This window comes from Archocentrus centrarchus, chromosome 13 (genome assembly GCF_007364275.1).
Source record: "Archocentrus centrarchus isolate MPI-CPG fArcCen1 chromosome 13, fArcCen1, whole genome shotgun sequence".
NCBI lineage: Eukaryota > Metazoa > Chordata > Actinopteri > Cichliformes > Cichlidae > Archocentrus > Archocentrus centrarchus.
This window is the reverse complement of record NC_044358.1, coordinates 26,503,653-26,525,040: the sequence shown is the minus strand read 5'-3', so window position 1 is coordinate 26,525,040 and position 21,388 is coordinate 26,503,653. Positions and strand designations below refer to the sequence as shown.

Below are 21,388 nucleotides of genomic sequence, written 5' to 3'. Positions count from 1 at the left end.
ACTTTAACATTTAACATGCAAACTGAAACCTGTAGAGTCTGAAGTGTGCCTCTTGTTTCTTTTTTATTTGTTTGTTGGGTTGGTTGGTTGGTTGAGGTTGCAATTTCTCTGAGCATTGCACAGTCTGACCTTCAGGTGAATCTGCTGGGATGTCCACTCCTGGGAAAACTGACAACTGTCTTTAATATTTTTCACTTGTAAAAAGTCTTTTTCACTGTAGAATAATGGACTTGTGGTTGTTGATGGTTGTTTGGAAAGGGCCTTATAACCCTTTCCACATTGATGGGCAGCAGCAATTGCTTCTTTGAGATCGCTGCTGATGTCTTTCCTCCCTGAAATTATGATAGCGCACACCTGAATGCTCCAGACCAGCAAGCTACCAAAACATCCGCATACATTTATATTCAACAGAAGAATTTATTTGTATTGAAAATAAGTATATAAAAGACACTTGCAGGCAATCACTTTGAAAAAAGAAAAGTTGCTATTGTCAAAACCAACTAAAGTTGGCCACATAGATTCTCATGTGAGCCTGATTTCAAATATACAGCTATCTTGCAAGGTAGGCACCACAACTCCGAACATGCACAAGCAGTATTTATTGTATGAAAGGTGAGGAGAAAAGCCATTTTGGTGCTGTTCATAAACATGTAGAGCCTCTGTCAATAAAACATGGATACTGATACTCCTCCAGCCTGCTGAGCAAAAACAGCATTTCTAAAAATGACCTTTTTCCTTCCTTTTAGTTTTAAAAACATTAATAAAACCTAGCAATTGATAAAACAACACATTATTTTGACACTCAACGGAATGACTACATTTAAATCAAATCAACTGGTCCTTTCTCTGTTTGACATGCTTCAGAATTTGTTTGCAAGATTAGGACTAGCAAATGATGTATCTCAAATAACACAATTATTTCTACTTTTTGAGTTTCCCAGCATTGGAAATGGAATCCAAACCCTAATAGTTTCAGAATAATATGCGTAATATGAATTAGGGATGAAGATTCACATTTATCAGGCTTGGCAAATCAGCACAACACAATAATATTACAAAAAAAAAAAAAAAAGGCATGATGGGAGTAGAAAGTTTTGCTGATTATCTACTACTTTGTAAACACAGATGCATCAGATGCAGTCAGTTCATTTCAAAAATGAAGAGGAGTGCAGGATGGAAGGAAAAGGGCTGCTTTGTTACAAATATGCCCATCATATAAATTCACCAATACAAGAGTACAGTTGTTTTTTTGTTTTTTTTTTCAAAAGAGTGTGTTGCTGATGCAGAACATTTTGTAAAGTTGTCAGTTTTTATCCTTTTTTCTGCCTACATTGTTCAGCTGTTGCTGGGGGCATAACGCCACTGGGTTAATCCTCCATCCCCGTTCTTGTGAATGAAATATTTCTGAACAGATTGAGGAAATATCTTCAAATTTGGACTCAAAATAAACTGATTTGAATTAGATGGAGAAAAGTAAGGACCTCATACATCTTTTTTTTTTTCTAAACTGAAGAACTTCTAGTGCTTATTATGACAAAAATTTACACAAATATTTAACATGATAAAAATGATGATTTGATTACATTTTAAGTTCAGAAAGATCAAAGGTCAACTTCACTGTAACAGAAAAGTGCTAGCAAAAACAGAAGGGTGGGTTGCTGTTACCTGGCAGGTGAACACTCTAGCTTTGGTATCGATGTATTTGTTATGACTGTGTTGTAAAAAGCTGTTCAGTATCCACAAAGTGTGTTTCTCTACATAGATTGAACAGACTCCTATTGCAGCCACAAGGACATGAAATAGCTTTCAGCTCTTGTGGGCCTTTTAAATTTTAACACTTAAATTTGTTCTGAGCTCCAGCATTGCTGATGACTTGAAATTGTGCAGTTGTGTTGGAGTAGCTTTGACTGACATATAAAAATCAAGAACAAAGAAAAAATGATGATGATAGCAAAGAGAGAAACAGTCAAAATGCATACACAGAACATTATGGTGGTGTTCAGCCACAGTGAAGAGAAATGTCAAGAGTTAAATCTTAGAAAATTGCAGAAAAGAGAAGAGCGGTGAAAGCAGATATTAGGGGATCAGAACACTGGGCTGTAACTGTGTTGTAGACACCAGGAAAAACATGAAGCTCTTTAATGACAGGAGCTTAATTTTATGAAGACACAGCCTCAGGACAAAGATTAATCAGCTAGGCAAGAGTTGCCCCTCAACACAAGCATGCACGCACACACACACACACACACACACACACAGACCTCCCTTACCCTTGAAAGAGCTGTGAATGGAAGCAGGCAAGCTGCAGTGTCAGACAAGGTGGGCGGCTTCAGACCTGTCACAACATCACTGATGTTGGTTTCATCATGGGCTTAGATCATACAGCTGAGAGCAACAGTGGCATTAATTTAAACAGGTTTCGATCGTGTATTTGATCAAATGCTTCCTAGAGCTAAAGACCAGGATACAAGCTAAAGAATACTTGTCTTGCTAAGGAGGATGTCCATATGTTTTCAAAGTCTGTGGTGTCAGTGAAAAAGATAAGATAATCTGTCAAATTTCAGCAAGTCAGTTGTAGCATTCTTCAACACAGGAAACTGACATATTATTTGGATTTTGTGTCTCTTGTAAAATGTTTTGTGACAGCTCTATATTGCCTGCAAGTAATCTCTTCGTGTGATAGAACTCACACTTTTTTTTATACTCATTCATTCATAATTCATTTTAATGTCAGTCATTTTTTCCTTTCATGTTTCAGTTTTGTTCCTTTTCCCCTCGCTTTGTGTTGCCAAGTTGGAAACGATAGCAGGAAACATATTATTTCTGCCAAGATGCTTCCATTGCTAGTGTATTGACTTTTTTTCTGTTGACTGTGGCAGTAAACTGTCATTTGTTGATGTTTTCCTCTTCTAGGTGGTGGGGGAGTGGCGCTTTAGCAAGATCCACTGTGACATCTTTGTCACTCTGGATGTGATGATGTGTACAGCCAGCATCCTCAATCTCTGTGCCATCAGCATTGATCGGTGAGTTTGCCACCTCGGAGATTGTTTTGTCCTGCCTGTTATGATTCCAGCATGGATTTCCAATGGAAATCTTTACCTTCTGAATAACAGAAAACAGAATTGGTGTCTTTTAAGCGTATGACCATCAAAGCACGCACGGCTATTCACCAACTAAACAAGATTTTAACTCGTGAATTTCACGCCATAGACCTTCATTTTCTGTTTATAAGCACCACCTTTCCTGATTAGTGGCCACCAGATGTTCAGGAGATAAATGTGTAAGTACATCAATATAACATACTGGTGCTGGAACTAACATTAGTGCATTATCCAAGGAGCACCTGTAAGACAGGTGCACTGGAGAGTAAAATCTAATTGCAAATTTGTGAGTATCTGCACACTGTCAGCAATAACGTTGTCATAGATGTGTGCCAGAGATAAACAAACAAAAATATATAATGGTGTAATTTTAACTACCTGGTACAAAAAATAATCAGATCACTGAAAAAATACTTCAGATTCCATAAATAATTCCTGCAAAAGTAAATAAACAAATAAAAAAGACACTATTTAAAAACATTCAAATGTTTTTAGTGCTTTAATGCTTTAGTTTATACCTTATATTAAAACAACAAAAAAAAAGATACATTATTTAAATCAGCACCTCATTTTTAGCACCTATTGCTGCTTCCCAAACCATTGAAAGTCTGGAACACCATGAAGGGAATTAATGAAGAAAAAGAAATGTTTGTTTTTTTTCTGAGCCCGATTCAGTCGATGTCAGTTTGATGACTTCACTATCAGCTAGTGCTATGGATTTGTTGATAACTGTTTAGTAACAATTCCAAAAAAGTTGTGCAATCTCTGTGTGCAATGGACAAGGATGAGAATCAATATTTAATGCCTGTGAGCTTCAGGCCCTCAGGCAGCCCTGCATAAACCAGGTATGATTCTGACATGGAAATGACTGCATGGGCTCAGGAACACTTCCAGAAATCACTGTCTGTGCACACAGTTCACCGTGCCATCCACACGTGCAGTTTAAAGCTGTACAACGCAACAAACAAGCCATATGTGAGTGAGATCCAGAAATGTCACTGTCTTCTCTGGGAAAAAGCTCATTTAAAATGGACTGAGGGAAAATGGTCAGACATATCCAAATTTGAAATTCTTTTGGAAATCATGGACATTGCATCTTCCAGACTAAAGAGGGTTGTTAACAGTGGTCAGTGCAAAGCTTGAAGCAAAAAATACAAAATAGAAGATCCACACTTTTGAGCACCTAGACAAGGTTCCCCTCCCAAAAGTCCAGCATCTGGTCTTCTCAGTTCCCAGATAGCAGAAATTGTTGTTAAAAGAACAGGTGGCTGCTACACAGCGGTAAATGTGTTCACCAACTTTTTAGAGATGTGTTGCTGCCATCAAATACAAAATAATTTCAAACATTTGATATGTTTTCTACATTCTGTTTTTATTCATATGTTTTGCATTTTACATTTTTGAACTGGGGTTGTAAACGCGAAATCCTGGGTTCAAGTTCCAGCGGTGTCTTTGAAGCGCAGTCTTGACAGATATTGCGTTTTTTTTTTTTTTTTGGAACATAAACAACAAAAAAAAGGAATCCCTGACCTTAAGCAGGTGGATTTCTAAATCAGCTTATGTAACACAGTGTTAAATATCCCACTGATCTAATGTTTGTGAAATATTCAAATATATTCAATATTTCAAAATGTGAAAGTATTTTTTAAAAAACAAACAAAATTCAGTTTCAACATTTGTAGTAGTAGTTTGATTCAAATTATTCCACTATTGATTAAAAATTATTTAAATATGGAATACAGCTTAAAATCCACAGACACTGTGCATCTTGTCTTGTCAATAGTCCTGATTCTTTAAAAAACTGTTTTCATTTTGATGTGTGATTTGAAAAACAGACATTTTTTTTAATTCAAACAACAAGGACAAGAGAAAGTTTTATAAAGCTTAGTTAAAATACCAAGAACATTGACTATTTTCTGCCTTGAATAATGTAAAGATGCAATGCAGAGCATATCAAGTTCAAGATTCTTTATTTCTTTATTGATGTGATGTGATCGGGATCCACAACAAAGTTAAATAGGTACTTCTTTTGCCACCTCTCCACCTCTAGTCATGGAAATAAGCTTGGTAGATATTGCACAGGTTTGCTGACTAGTAAACAAACACAAACACAATACCTCCACACTGGCTTTCACCTTGTATTAAGTAATAAAGTAGTAAATATTCACCGTGCTCATGAAACGACACAATTTCAGCTCTTATTGAATTGAATGAATTAGAATATAGATGACTCTCATGTGGGGAAAATCTTATTAATCTGAATAATGTCATTGTATATCATTGTTTGTGTATATTGTAAATGAATGTTACAAGCACATTGGAGAGGAATCACAACTAAATTTACATTTAGATATCAGTGTGTGGCTTGTGTTTGCTTGCAGGATATTTTTGAATACCAAATATGGAGGTTAGTGTGGCAGACTCAAGCATCACTTCACCGGGCTTTAGTACAGTTAAGGATCCACTCACAGGACGGTGATTTATTTGCAGAGATTCACATAACAGTCTCAGATAAATGTGTTTCTTTTTATTACTCTAGCAGCTTTAGGCGGCACAGTAATTTATACATCAAAGGATTGCTGCCTGCTGTGCTAACTTTGTTCTTATTCACTAATGTGGAGCAAATTGGGGTGTGATGAAATTATGGGGTCTATTTCTGTGTGCAAATGTAAGTATTCACTCTTGTTAGAAGGATGAATAGATTAATTGCAGTTGGAGTTGGGGTGCCCTCCAACAATGGCCAATCAATTTAGCCACTCACTTCCTCTTCAGAAGGAGAAGACTAATGGACAAAACTGCTTATGTGTAGGAGGTAATACGAATATACGCATGGACTCTAATCTACAATTATTCGCGCCAAAAAGCAGGGGGTTTTATAGCTGAAAACACTTCTCTATAATAATGCTGTCAGTGAGTCATAATATGCAATAGAATAAATTAATTTAGTCTAATTTGAATGTGTTTACATACAGCACATTGCTCCAATTACTGTGAGAGAAACTAAAATCTGTTTAAATGGTTTACATAATTACATAAAACTACAGCTGTACAGTAAACTACAGTAAAAACACATTTATGAGAATAAAAAGGGTTGTAATTTTGCTTCAAGAAATTATGTCCTGATATCCTCTCCCATGTCTCCAAGTTATTTGAGCTGTACATGTGTAAATTTGCATTTGATAGTGTGTCACAAGTTTTCAAACTATTGACAACAACCTTTAATTTGATGCACACAGTGGGCCCTAGTTTAGAGGGGAAGTGCAATGACAAGTTTGAAGCGGCAGGTCTCAGGTGCACAGGCTGTGTGGGTTTCTAAGAGGCTGCTACTGGCACAACAAGCCAAATGGCTGGATGAATATTATGTGTTATATTAATCAAGCAGTTTGGTAATTATTACATATTCACTGAGGGAACCATATCACTGTGCTCATTGGTCTGAAGCAGCTGCGCCAGCTACACTGATGCATGACAACAACAACTCAGAAAATAGAGGATAAAACTCGTAGAACTCATGTTGTTGTCTGGATGAGTCTGAGTCACATAAACCACCAAAATACCAACAACTGGTATCACATTGTTTGACTTATTTGCACCCACTTTCCAGTAAGTAAATGTGTTGTCAATAATCATCTTTAGACCTTATATATTGTAAGATAATGTTCCAAATATCACCTATGAGCAAGTTCTTGACAACAGGGTTGGAAAAAGTGACTTTTATCGGAAGAACCTTCTGGCAATGTCATACTAAACAGTCAGTAGATTGGTGGTCAGTAACTACAGATTTTTCGGTTTTCATGAAGGCACTCGCTCATTATCTTAAAAGCTTTACCCACTTGAATTTCAGAGTAAAGCCTTGCAACCCAAATGGCACAAAAAATAAATAAATAAAAATCAATGAATGGAAAGCTACGCATTTCCCAGTGATTACCGCAAGCTCACTAATAAGGTCGGTTAACATAGCAGGGTTAAATGATAAAGCCTTTCCTGCAACAGACTGGGGTAAAAAAAAAAAAAAAAACAGCCTTCTCCTTGTAGTATCTCATTTTATGTGAACTGAAGCTTACAGCACCTGTTTCCAAGGGCCAGTTCGTCTTCAAAAAAGATCTGATCAAAAGTGACAGGCAGCATTTCTTGCTTAACCCTCTTCTGGCATCATGCTCTCTGTTGTGCTTTAAGCTAAAATTTCAACTGATGGAGAAAGAGGACTGGCAACAGAAATGGTGTGGTGATTCAATTAAAAAAGAATGCATTAAAAGCATACAATTATATACAAGTATTTCAAACTTGCCACACTATACTTTTAAAAACGCGTCAAGTTTTTACCATTTATAACTATGGCGGCTGTATTTCCTTCACCTCTCACAGCTACACGGCAGTTGCAATGCCAATGCTGTACAATACCCGCTACAGTTCCAGGAGACGGGTCACAGTGATGATCTCTGTGGTTTGGGTACTGTCTTTCGCCATATCCTGTCCCCTGCTGTTTGGCCTAAATAACACAGGTAAGAGAGAGTACAGCACACACATGATCTACAGTCTGTGAATCAGAAATGCTTTTGTGATAGTGCGAGCTAGAGTAATGGCACTTGTGTGCTTTGAAAGGGTACCAGACTTTTTATTGCGTGTTGCTCGGTACTGCACTCAAGCAGGATGCCAGTTATAGCTACAATACTGCAGCAAGTTTTCTGTAGAGTTATTGCTGCCAGTAAAGAACTGTTCTATACAAGTGTGTATCTGCCTTTAGTGTTCCTTTTGCCTTTAGGTTGGTTATTCCAAGGAACCGGGGCTTTAAGGAGGATTACTATTAAAACAGTTTTGATTAAGTGCTGTGTGCCAGGCACCACCTTGTTGCTGACCAACTCCAGTGGCCTGTCACTTTGAAGCTCCACTCATCCTTTTGAGTGCCTCAGTGTAATGCTGATTCAGCACAGACTCAGACCCTTCAAAATAAACACTGACTGCAGATTAAGAAACAACTTTTAAGTTTAGTACAAAATGTATGTAATTAACATTAACAATTCATATTTACATGTAACCATACTTTTGTGTGCCTATGTATATAACTGTGAGCAAGATCATTGCTAACCATCTAAATGGGGTTGCAGTATATTCAGTGGTAAAACATACTGATTGAACACTTACTTACATACTTAGTAAGTTACTTCTCTGAAGTTAAGCAGTTCAAAAGACTTTTAAAAACTTGTAAAAAGAAAAAAAATTGAAACAGCAGATATCCAGAGTTCTAGCTCATCGTGTGAACTAAACTTTAAAAACACTGGATGCTACATTTCTCTGGGATCAGCTACTGAAGGCAGTGAAAGAAAATTCTCTCTGTAAAATCAGTGTTAAGTCTTCCTTAAATAGATTACTTGTTCTACCCTTTAAGCCACAGTCAGTCTTAAGTGTGACAATAGGGTGGGAATAACATTAAATACTGCAATTACAGCAATTTTAAGCAAATTGTTTTTTTGGTTTTTTTTGGAAATACAGGTCCAAAGACCCATCACTTCAGTTTGTGATCTAGTGTGTAGGGAGTTTAAAAATGAGGGCAAATCCATCTACTAAATTATTAAAATCTAAACTTAACAAGCAACCATTGCAGAGTCTATAAATGGGTTGATATGATCTCTACTCTCTATTTGGCACCACAGCTATAAGGCAGTCCATATGGGCAATGAGAAGTTCTGTGTGAATGACCTCCAAGTGAAGTGATGATATTTTTAGAGCCACTTGCAATCAAAAAGCAATTATTGGTTCAAGCAAAGCTAAGGCTCCAGCTTTTCTGGTTTTACAAAGTTTAAAAGTTGGAAATACAAAACCACACACACACACACACACACACACACACACAAAGTTTTGTGTGGAACAGTACATGCAGTCTTTATTCCCATTGTGCTTATCTCCACAGCTACTCGCGATGAGTCTCTCTGTGTGATCGCCAATCCAGCCTTTGTGGTATACTCCTCCATTGTGTCCTTTTATGTACCCTTCATCATTACTCTGCTCGTTTATGTCCAAATTTATGTGGTCCTGAGGAAGCGCAGAAAACGTGTCAACACAAAACCAAAGCAGCGTGTCTGTCAGGCTGCCGACCCTGATGTGGCCACCTCGCTAAAGGTGAGCTGCTTTAACTGGCACGTGTTTGCAGCCAGCATTTTTATGGCTTCAGTTGGAAATTGGATTTCATTTGGACGTTTATTATACCAATGCTCCTTTATCTTTCTGCACTGTCATAATATTTTAGAGTAATACATTTTGAAAAAAAAAAATCCTTTGTCATTTGATTTTGTTTGCTTTTTTTAGGAAATGGAAATCTTTTTTTTTTTCCCCAAACCAATTATTCTTGTTCATCATGAAAAGAAAACGCAGATGAAACGAGGGCTGCTTTTCTTTGAATACACAATGGATCAAGATAAGGGGGTGAATTTAGCAAGACTGTCACATTTAATCCAGGACACAAATTTGAATTAACTGACATATATCACTGTCAAAATCTGACATGCAACACTAATTGTGATGGCCCTCAAATGACCTTTTGCTTTTCTGAGTATTGATTTTCCTGTCATAGTACAACTTATTGAGGTCTATACAGGATGTAAGTAAAGCTCTTAGTCCAGTGCATTATATTAGGTTTACGCATGACTTCATGCTGTGGTTTGGTCAATATATAGCAGCATATTGACAGATAGCTATAATTTTTATGGAGTATCAGAGCATAATTTTTCACTTCTAACCTTAATTGTCAAATTAATCTTAGTGAAATCATCTCAGTCAACAATTTATTACATGGTCAAGTTGATGGATTTGGTTTTCAGTGGGTATAGAAGCTGTAGATCAGAGTGCTGCTGTTTAGCAGCACTCTGATCTACAGAGTCAAATGTAGGAAGTGGGACCTGTTCCTCTCTGCTTTTGTCAGTTACTTTGACATTGTACTCTCTCCTTGCCTGACACAGCTGTTTTCATTTCAGGATAAGTGCACTCATCCAGAGGATGTGAGGCTGTGCACCATGATTGTTAAAACTAATGGGAGTTTTCCTGTCAATAAGAAGAAAGTGGTGCGTATTCATTTTTATTCTATTGCTCAAATTTTTTTCCCTGAAAGTTTAATTGATGGGAAAGGTTTATATTTATTAACTACCATTTAAAATGCCAGTTGGAAACAAAAGCAACCTATCTGAATCAGCCCTCATCAATTGTGACTTTGTTCAGATATTTATCAAAGACGTGGTCAATGTGGGAGAAGATTTGGAGCTGGATGAGTTGAACAACAGTGGAAGCAGCGTGAAACAGAAGCAGCACACACAAGGTGCTCTTGGAGACACTCCAGCCACGAGCCATCAGCTACTGATGCCTAACAAGGCCAGCGCTAGCCCCGTCTCGACACCTCCCACACCTCGCAAGGAGGGCCAGAAAGCAGAAAAGAATGGAGATCCTGCTAAGGAGACCCTGGGGGATCCAGCACCCATCGTAGCCAAAGCCTTCCAGACACAGGCCTTACCTAATGGCAAGACTCAGACTTCTGTGAAAACACTGAGCAAGAGAAAGATCTCCCAGCAGAAGGAAAAAAAGGCTACTCAGATGTTAGCCATTGTACTTGGTAAGTTACTCATCTTATTAATTTATTTCTCCTTTGATTAAAAAAAATTACAATTCAAAATAATTTCAAGCTAGATCAAATGCTGTTTTATGTGACTGTACACATCAAAGTTGAAGTGACGCTGGAAAATTAAGCATTTCTACAATCAAATAAATGTTATCTTTGAACATGTAAAAGAGCATGTTGCATTCTCAGCATGAAACCACTGGGAAGCAAACAAATCATCAGGACCAAATATGGATTTTTGTTTTAATTTACCTCAAGTTATTTATGTAATGTAGATATGTTTTTTTTTCCCTGCTCCATCGTAGGTGTTTGGCTGTCTTTACATTTTTTATTTTCATTTCAAGAACAAAAAAAAAAAAAAAAAAAGAGTTTGAAAAACAATTCAGGCAGTGATGCAACAAAAGGAAATTGTTCTGATACTTTAGACTCCAACTCCTCAGCAGGTCCACCCATATTTGGGCTTCATTTCCTCACTCTCTGTCTCTTCTTCTAATATCTAATTTTTTTATTTTTTTTATTTCCTCAGGTGTATTCATTATATGCTGGCTGCCGTTTTTCATCACACACATCTTGAACACCCACTGCACCAAATGCAAGGTTCCTGCTGAGATGTATAATGCATTCACCTGGCTGGGCTATGTGAATAGTGCTGTAAATCCCATCATATACACTACCTTTAACGTTGAGTTCCGAAAGGCATTCATTAAGATCTTGCACTGCTGAGCTGCAACATCACTTATCTGATCAGACTGAGACAGAAGTGGTGAATGAAAGCATATCCTGTGGCAAATACCTCATCCTGTTAAGGAAAATGCACCACATGGGGAAAATGCGATCTGGTCTTTTAACACAATGGAGTTGAGTGACTGGGAAAAACAAAAAAACAACAAAACAAACAAAAAAAAAAAAACTGGCTGTTTTGTCTTGAAAGGCGTCTTGGATCTATATGTTAAATTTTGTGTGGAGTCCCGTTCTCCAAATCACTGAATGTAAAACAAGAAATGTCTGTAACAATTACCTGTTTTATGGAGGGGAAAAAAGTAACATGTCATTGTTGTGCTTGTCATGTAAGGAGCCATCTGTGTATACCACACACATGCAAGTTGCTATTTCCTGTATGTGCATTTTATGTTTTGTTCATAGAAATTTTCTGCAAATAAAAATATCAAGTCAGTGTTCATTGCAGTGTTAAAAAGTGAAAAATTTCACTGATTAGAAAGTGTCTGAAAGGCACAATATAATTTACTTGCTGTATGATGTGGCAATGCCAAAATCTGAATTTTAGCAATTTTATAAATAAATATCTATTATTATTACTATTGCTATTATTTGCTGTACATAGTTTTTCTTAATACATTTATTTTGATTATATGGCTGCAATGGAAATGTGATGCATGCTACACTGCTCCTCTACTTGAAATGCATGTTTAACAAAAAAAAAAAAAAAAAATTGCAAAAGATCTCTAATAAATGAAGTTAAGATGCGGTATCAAGTGCCACGTGAATATCAGCACTTACTGTGTGTATACAAATACACATAAATGATTTGTCATTATTCAAAAGCTTCTCTGTTATTCCTAGGACTGGTCTGCATTCTGAGTAATGTTGTTTACTGGAAGCAGCACCAAGCTCTGCTGCAGTGGACTTGTTCCATTGAAACTAATGACTGATATGTGGACTTTGCAGCTTCCAGGTATGATCATGCGGATGTGTGCAACCCAACCCCTGCAGCCACTCCCTGGGGGGCTTTTCTGAGCAAGAATGAGGTGAAACTGAAATAATAGCTACCGCAATACATCTAATACATCTACAGTGTTTGGAGTGATGATCTTGTTTATATATACACTGCTCAAAAAAATTCAAGGAACACTTTGAAAGCACATCACATCTCAATATGGGGAAGAAAAAAAAAGTCATGCTGGATATCTGTACGAATATGGACTGGGTAATGTGTTAGGAATGAAAGGATGCAACATCATTTGATGGAAATGAAAATTATCAACCGACAGAGGGCTGAATTCAAAAACACCCTGAAAATCAAAGTGAAAAAAATTATGCGGCAGGTTTCTCTAGTTTGCCTAAATTTGATTGCAACAACTCAAAATGATACTCAGTATTTTATATTTTTCCCCCACGTGCTTGTATGCATGCCTGACAATGTCAGAGCATGCTCCTAATGAGATCAGGGATGGTGTACTGAGGGATCTTCTCCCAGATCTGGACCAGGGCATCACTGAGCTCCTGGACAGTCTGAGGTGCAACCTAGTGCTGTCGGATTGACTAAAAACATAAAGGTGTTCTGTTGGACTTAGATCAGAGTGGGGCAAGTCAGTGGTATGAATTCTAATTCCTTCATCCTTTAGGAACTGCCTGCATACCTTCGCCACATGAGGCCAGGCATTGTCGTGCACCAGGAGGAACCCAGGACCCACTGCACCAGTGTAGGGTCTTACAATGGATCTAAGGATTTCATCCCAATACCTAAAGGCAGTCCAGGTGCTGTTGCCTTGCCTGTAGAGGTCTGTGCATCCCTCCATGGATATGCCTCCATAGACCATCACTAACCCACCACCAAGCCGGTCATGCTGAATGATGTTAAAGGCAGCACAACGTTCTCCACGGCTTCTCCAGACCCTTTCATGTCTGTCAAATGTGCTCAGGGTGAACCTGCTCTCATCAGTGAAAAGCATAGAGTGCCAGTTCTGGTATTCTATAGCAAATGCAAATTGGGCTCCACGGTGCTGGGCAGTGAGCACAGGGCCCACTAGAGGACGTTGGGCCCTAAGGTCACCCTCATGAAGTCTGTTTCTGATTATTTATTTACAGACATTCACACCAGTGGCCTGCTGGAGGTCATTGTGTAGGGCTCTGGTAGTCCTCATCCTGTTCCTCCTTGCACAAAGGAGTAGATAAAGGTCCTGCTGACGGGTAAGACCTTCTACGGCCCTGCTCAGCTCTCCTAGAGTAACTGGATGTCTGCTTGAATCTCCTCCATGCTCTTGAGACTATGCTGGAAGACACAACAAATCTTCTGGTGGTGACACATTGATGCACCACCCTGGAGGAGTTGGACCACCTGTGCAACTTCTGTAGGGTCCAGGTATCACCTCATGCTACCAGTAGTGACACTGACCGTAGCCAACTGTAAAACTAGAGAAAAACAGTCAGAAAAGATGAAGAGGGAAAAATGTCAGTGGCCTCCACCTGTAAAGTCATTCCTGTTTTGGGAGTTGTTTCACTGTTGCCCCTCTAGTGCAACTGTTGCTAATTTCATTAACACCAAAGCAGCTGAAACTGATTAACAACCCCCTCTGCTACTTAACTGACCAGATCAATAACCCAGAAGTTTAATTGACTTGATCCTATACTCTGATTAAAAAATGTTCCTTTAATTTTCTTGTGCAGTCCACACACACATACACAGAAGTACCAGACTGACTCAGATGTATGCCGCTGATTAAATAGCCACAGTCACAATGAACAGGCGGGGAAAGGGAGTTCAGATCTGACGATAAGATCAAAGGCCTAAACTGAGAAGTTACAACACTGCAGCTTCTGCTGTCACAATAAATACTGACTGAATTTATCAAATATTACTGTACTTTAGTCTTTTGATTGTTGTAATTCATGTTTATTTATTTAACAGCACACTTCCGAGTCAGTTTGATACCTCTGTACTTGTGGTACCAAAATAATTTTGGAATTTTTTTTTTTTTTTTAAACAGAATATTTGTGAGAACCATGGTTGGCCACTAACCAATGGTATCTACGTGTGAAAAACTGACAAGTGAAAATAAACATTTCAAATAAAGCTTTCTGTGTGTTGTGTGTGGGTAAAGGAGTGAGAATACAGTGCCAGTGGATGGATGGCACCATGTCTTGGTCAAGCAGGGGATGTCATAAATCCTTTGTTGTGGCTGTGAAATGCAGTCTTTGCTCTCATGAGTAACTGACATCAGTTACACTTTTGTTCAAGCTTAACATCAGTCTTTGTTATGACCAAAGTCAGCCCAAAGACAGTCTAGCGTTACATCATTTTAGAAAAAAAAAAAAAAACAAGGGCATGAGCCAGAAAAAAACACAATATATTAAAGATATTCTACTGCTGTTAACAATCCCCAAGTCTGACTAAGGCAACAGAATGAAAAAATACTTCCTTTTCAAGGCAATTCATCACTTGTGTCTGCAGTTGCACCTTGAATACTCAATGCTCTGGAAATGCAGCTTTCGCCTGCTTTTGTTGTCATGTCATCTCAGAAAACTAAACCTTTTCTTGGGATGTAGATGATCAGCTACAGTGTGGAAGGCAGTGATTTTTCATACTTGATTTTATTCTTAGGAGTTGACATTTAACTGCATATTGTACTGGCTTTAAATCAATAAATTGCCAGTTAAAATGATAGTTATACATGTGTTTCTTATCTGTATCATAAAATATCTAAACCCAATATCTGAAGAAGAAACTGTGAAAACAACTAAAGCATTGGGTAATACTAGCCTTTGAATTTAACTCCATTTAACTCCGAAAACCCAGCGGTTTGTTTTTTGTTTTTTTTAATGTTTTCAAAATCTGTTAGTACCTACACAGGTAATGCAGCTAACATTCATTTTGATCAAATGCCCACAGGACAGAGCTACATGGCAAATGCACTGCTGAGAGACAGTTAGAAACTGTGGAAAATTGTGTGGTGATCGATTTTGAACCAGGAAATAAGTGCTGGGTGTAGTTCCCTGTGCTTTTTGCCTTCTGTGCTTCACTGCCAGCTAAACTCAACTGGCTCTCTATTAGCATGGTCTTTTTTAAAGAGCATAATAAGGATTACAATATTTTATAACAGTAGTCCTTAGCAGTCAATCAGTAGTACTTGACCTTTATTTACTGGTCTATCATAACCACCAGCAACAAAAACACACAGAATACAAACTTTTGCAAATTCGTGACTGCCGCTCCAGACTTTATCTCGTTACGTTTCCTTGTTTCTTCATCACACAAGAGCAGAACCAGTAAAGAGGATGTTTCGTCAGTTTCACCGAATTCCTTCAGGCAGCAGCTGAATTATGTCACATGCTTGGTGACACACCTTAATTGACTTGTACCATCTCTTGGGACATTTGGATTTTATTTTCCCCCCTGAGCAAAGTTCTTATAGAAGAGTGGTGACATAGGACACAGGCTTGCTGTTGTGTATTGTCTGCTTATAGGTTAAAGTTTAGAATTATATTGTGCATTTTTTTTTTAGCTAAATGTGGATCTTCTGTAGTCCCATAATAAAATCTTTTGGGAGTAGTTCTTATACGTACTACACAAACAGTCCAGTACGTCTGACATACTCTTTGTGGCGACACTGGTTTTATCATTATAAATTCTACTGAATCATTTTAATTGTCAGATATACTGTTTAAGTATTTTATTTTATAAGGGTAATTATTGCCTTTCACTGACCCAAAATCATGCAGTGCATGCAGCTACTGGAACTAGCCTTGAGTCTAAAGCCTTGAAGCACTCAGTTATTTATTTATTTATTAGTTTGGCTGTTTACAAATGTGTAAGTTTTAATTATATGCATATCTACATCTGTGATATCTGGGGTTAAAGTGCAAAATTTAATTTCAGGGGTTGACCAAAAAATATCACATTAATCACTGAGGAATTACAGCTGTATTTATTAGGGATGGCACGATACCACTTTTTTATGTCCGATACCAATATTTTAAATTTGGCTATCGCCGATACCGATACAAATCCGATCTTTTTTGTATTATTATTTTTAAAAATTGTTTTTAAATGCCTGGATCAATTTTAGGTAAGTCAACAGTCTCTCACACAACAAAATCAAAATCTTTTAGTTGTCCCACATACAAGACTAAGGACTGGGGGGCAGAGCTTTTCAGGCAGTGGCACCAAAGCTCTGGAACTGTTTACCACTCCATCTCCATTTAGCTGACTCTGTGGAGTCTTTTAAAAAACAGCTGAAAACTGTTCTGTTTAACCAGACTTTCTGTTGACTTTATTTTTATTCTTTTTCTTTTAATATGGTAATGTTACATTTTAACCAGTGACGTGCGGTGAGGGTCGTGACTGGTGAGGCACTGACGTCATCACATCAGATTTACAAACATATAGCTTATTCACCATTTGATTGGCAACAGTTGTTTTGTTTAACATTAACATAGTCTGAAGCAAACCTTTTAGCTCCGGTGTTGGTCTTCCTTTAATTATTATCTTCTGCTTCGATTGAAAGTCCAGTTTAGAAAATTCTTTCAGTTGAGTTATGTAATCTTCCATGTTGAACATAAGGCCAAGCAACAGGAAAAACTAACTGGCCTTGCTAACTGTTTATGGTAGCTTGCCGCCGAGGAGTCGTAGAGTCCCTGGGATCACCAGCGCCCCCTACCATGAGGCACGAGAACTGCGTGCCTCACCTAGTGTCTCTTCGCAGCAGTTTCATGATCGCTCAACACAAGAATGCATTACACACATACAGTTGTTAATGAAAAAAACAACAAAAAAAACTGTGCATTATATACACCAGCTAAAATATAGAAATTTAGTTCATATAGTAAAAGTGTTAGAACATTTTAATTGCCACATGCAAAGGGAAAGTAATCCGGTCTCACTGCATAGCATGCCAGCACAGTTAGTAGTCATTGGCAATGACTATACTGAGCCGCACCACGGATTGCGCAATCCGTGGTGCGGCTCGCCGGGCTGGTGCCTCACCGTTCGTCTCTTAGTATTTGACCGGCAAATGCGAAAATTCAGCGATTTTGAAAAAAACTAATCTAAAAATGGTGTAGTTAAATGGAAAAGAACTTTAAAATACAAATCACTGAATGAATATAACCATTTAATTTATTTTTTAATTTTATATTTCCACGATGACAGGTGAGGCCGTGCCTCACCTGCCTCCCCTGACTGCACGTCACTGATTTTAACATGGTGTTTTATCTGTTTTTTGGGGGTTTTTTGGACATTGTGTTTTAATTATTGTACAGCACTTTGTGACTTTTTGTCTGTGTAAAGCACTATATAAATAAACTTTACTTACTTACAACAATCGCTCTATCACCTGAATCCTGTTGCTCCTATGTGAGAAGGTGATGCATTGGCTTATAGTATGTTGCAAATTTCATTAGGGCTGCAACTATTAATTATTTTAGCAATCGAGTATTTTATTGATTATTCCATCGATTACCCGAGTAACTGGATAAGAAATACTTTTTTCGTATTAACAGTTCATCTGCATATTTTAACTTCCGTACTGCAGTTTTTCCCTGTGTGAAACAAACAGGGTGGATGGAGCAGCTACAAAGTTCTCTTTTCTTCAATTACTGATCAGGTGGTTGATGAAGGACCTCCAGCTGTTTCACAGTAAAGGTTTAATGGAGGTTACAGAGGGAAAAGCTTCATTTGGACACTAGAAAAACATGTAGTCCACTCCATCTGAGCTCACCGGCTCCGCCTCTTTGCTTGTGCAGACAGACTGCACGTAAATCAGCTGACTGCTGCTGTTGCGTCATCAGTGTTTATGTTGAAAAACTAGGGGCTGCGTGAGCGCAATCTTGTAATACTTTATATTCACAAGCATTCTCCTAAATACGTTTCTACCGCAGGTCTATATTTAGTCACTAATCAGGGATTAAAGTATAAAAAATATTTTGACGGAGAAGAGGTCCTTCCGGTGTTACGTCGAGCCGCGTTTCCCCATCAGATACGGTTTCCCCAGCGTCTCTGCGCCGCCCACGCGGCAAAAATCGCGCGTGCTTGTTCAGCGCTCGTAACCACACCGCCGTGCTTGAGCCGCAAGAGAACTACGGACACCGTGAAAGCTCAAACAACGTGTTTCGGCGAAGTTGTCCCACTTTTTGCAAATGCGCTCCCATCAGATACGTGCGCTCTCTCTCTCTATGTTTAGATGTTTATCGATAGATAGATAGATAGATACTCCATATAGCCCATGCGGATAGCTCTATATAACCCAAAACTGGGTGAACACATCTTGATAGCCTAATAACAGCCATCAGAAACCGTTCCCCCTGTGTTAATCTGGGGGAACGTTTCCTGATGGCCCAGGGACAGCCATCAGGAAACGTTCCCCCAGTTTAAAACAGGGGGAACGGTATCTGATGGCTGTCCGTGGGCCATCAGAATGCGTTCCCCCAGTTTTACACAGGGGGAACGGTTTCTGATGGCTGTCACTGAGCCTTCAGGATGCGTTCCCCCAGATTAACACAGGGGGAACGGTTTCTGATGGCTGTTATTAGGCTATCAAGATGTGTTTACCCAGTTTTGGGTTATATAGAGCTATCCGCATGGGCTATATGGAGTATCTATCTATCTATCTATCGATAAACATCTAAACATAGAGAGAGAGAGAGCGCACGTATCTGATGGGAGCGCATTTGCAAAAAGTGGGACAACTTCGCCGAAACACGTTGTTTGAGCTTTCACGGTGTCCGTAGTTTTCTTGCGGCGCAAGCACGGTGCGCTGGTTACGAGCGCTGAACAAGCACGCGCGTTTTTTGCCGCGTGGGCGGCGCAGAGACGCTGGGGAAACCGTATCTGATGGGGAAACGCGGCTCGACGTAACACCGGTACCGGACGGTCACCAGTGCTAATAGCTGCGCTCGCTAGCAGTATGTCCGGGAGCTGACGTAGAGAAAGAAATAACAGCTGATTCTCAGCACAGCGAGCACAACACACAAACACGCAGAGAGCGGTGGAAGCGTGGAAAAACATGTCAGCGATGATCCACTCAGTGTCAAAGGGAATCTGTCGCAGCGACGGAGAACTTCATAGAATCTGAGGGTTTTTTCTAACTCCTGATCCACTCCATTCCAGTAGGTGGCGGTAATGCAGCTCTAAGCTGGTTTGTTCAACCGCAGACCCACAAGAAGAAGAAGACGACCGAAAACTGCAATACAGCTAATGTGGGTCGGATCGGATTGCATTTTTTATTTCTTTCCGATATCCGATCCAGTAAATTAGGCCAGTATCGGACCCGATACCGATCCCTAGTATTTATACAGAGTTCCATCTTTTCGGGGCCTCAGATATCTCTACAAAGCATTTTTAATATTTGGTTGAGAATCCATTAGAGGCAAAGTCTACCTGAAATCTGAAACCCATGAGTCTCACAAAGAATAGGTTTTTGTTTATGCATCTTTCTGCTTTTAGTTTTTAGCTCATCTGGCCGAAGGATCATTGAGGTCATACCTTCTGTTAATCTGTCTGTCTACAATCCTCAAAAACTGCTACTCCACCTACAGTAATCAAACTTGCACACAATGACCACCTAATGGGTCTTTGCCCAAATTGTGTTAAAGGTCAAGATCAAGGTCACATTTGTCATTCCCAATAGATTTTTATTCTCATTAGTTTGCACAATACAGCCAAACAGTGACAAGAAAACACAATTTCCATGATTTTTCTTTACCATGTTAATGGTCCCACCATCATCCACCACTTTTGTCCTTTCTGGATGCGCAAAACTTATTTTGTTCTAGTGGTTTTCTTTTTTCTTCTAAAATGTATCTGACTGTTAATTAATATTTCCATTGTATTTTTGTTTTATAGTTTTGTTTTGGAGCCTAAGGATAGCCTCTTTCACTTACACTGAGAGCTCCTTTGAAGGCCCCTTGTGGGTTCTTTATGAAGAAATAATACAGAAACCTCTCCATGAAACAGCTTTTGAGGGAATTGCCTGTGAAAATAGGGGTGTCGTGATCAGTGTGTAGATTGCAGGAACGGAGAAACCAAATGCAAAACACTGCAGGCAGAATTTGAAACAAAAAGCGGGGTTTTATTGTGGCTGATCAAAGTTTCAAACAAGACACTAACATCCAAATAAAACCATAATCCAATGAACTAGGACATAGTAAGAAACACATAGTAAAGAGAGTAGCATAGAAGACACTGAGGGCAGCTCAGCTATTAATAAGGACTTCAGCACTCCCAAATACATATTTTAATATGCTATGGCAGTAAGAAAAAACAGATGCTCTTTAGCCTTTGGCTTTTGAATGCCATTTGTTCAGTGACTGAGGGTACCACGACAAAGGAAAAAGGGAAGACTGTTCAAAACAAGATACATGGGGAAACTAGTTATCAGGAAATAAACTGCAACACAAAGACGCTCTGAAACATCAGTGAAGTGGGAGAACATAGAGAGATAAAACAGAGGAAGGAATAGGAAAATAAATAAAGTCCAAGAACTTACAGCTACTACTAGAATAGTAAGTCATAATCAGGCAAACATGACCCCATGAAAACTAGACAGAAACCAGAACCTTAACCAACTCACAAAGATAACATGAAAATATTGATTACATCATCAACCTAAACACAGGATGGCAAAATGGAAATGTCTCACTAGCAAAGTCCTGCACTAAAGACAGAAATCAGAGACTTAACAATACCACAAGAAACCAAATTCACATTTAGAATAACTAAAAACAGGAATCAAAAACTTCAAAAATAAAACCAAAACTCAAATATATATTCTCTGAAAACCCTAAACTCAGTTACACCTGGTGTCATGATCCCAGTGGACTGTGTATAAAAATGAATATCAAATAACTGCAAATTGTTTTGGTATCAAGCTAAAATATAAAAATGGTGAGTATCCAAACATATACGGGACTAACAAAATACCTTTTAGATCTCTGTGTTAGATTTGTGGTG

The 21,388-nt window shown here is 38.6% G+C and overlaps 1 protein-coding gene across 1 annotated transcript in view; it reads left to right on the top strand.

Moving 5' to 3' along the window:
* The window catches only part of drd2a (dopamine receptor D2a), a 44,788-nt gene extending 32,920 nt beyond the window's left edge, over positions 1-11,868 (top strand). The window contains exons 3-8 of the mRNA XM_030744505.1: positions 2,914-3,023; positions 7,467-7,603; positions 9,010-9,218; positions 10,070-10,156; positions 10,311-10,698; positions 11,231-11,868. Of these exons, the coding sequence (XP_030600365.1) occupies positions 2,914-3,023; positions 7,467-7,603; positions 9,010-9,218; positions 10,070-10,156; positions 10,311-10,698; positions 11,231-11,427 (1,128 nt within the window). The 3' untranslated portion in view covers positions 11,428-11,868. The remainder of the gene's footprint in view (positions 1-2,913; positions 3,024-7,466; positions 7,604-9,009; positions 9,219-10,069; positions 10,157-10,310; positions 10,699-11,230) is intronic.
* Positions 11,869-21,388: the final 9,520 nt, after the last annotated feature.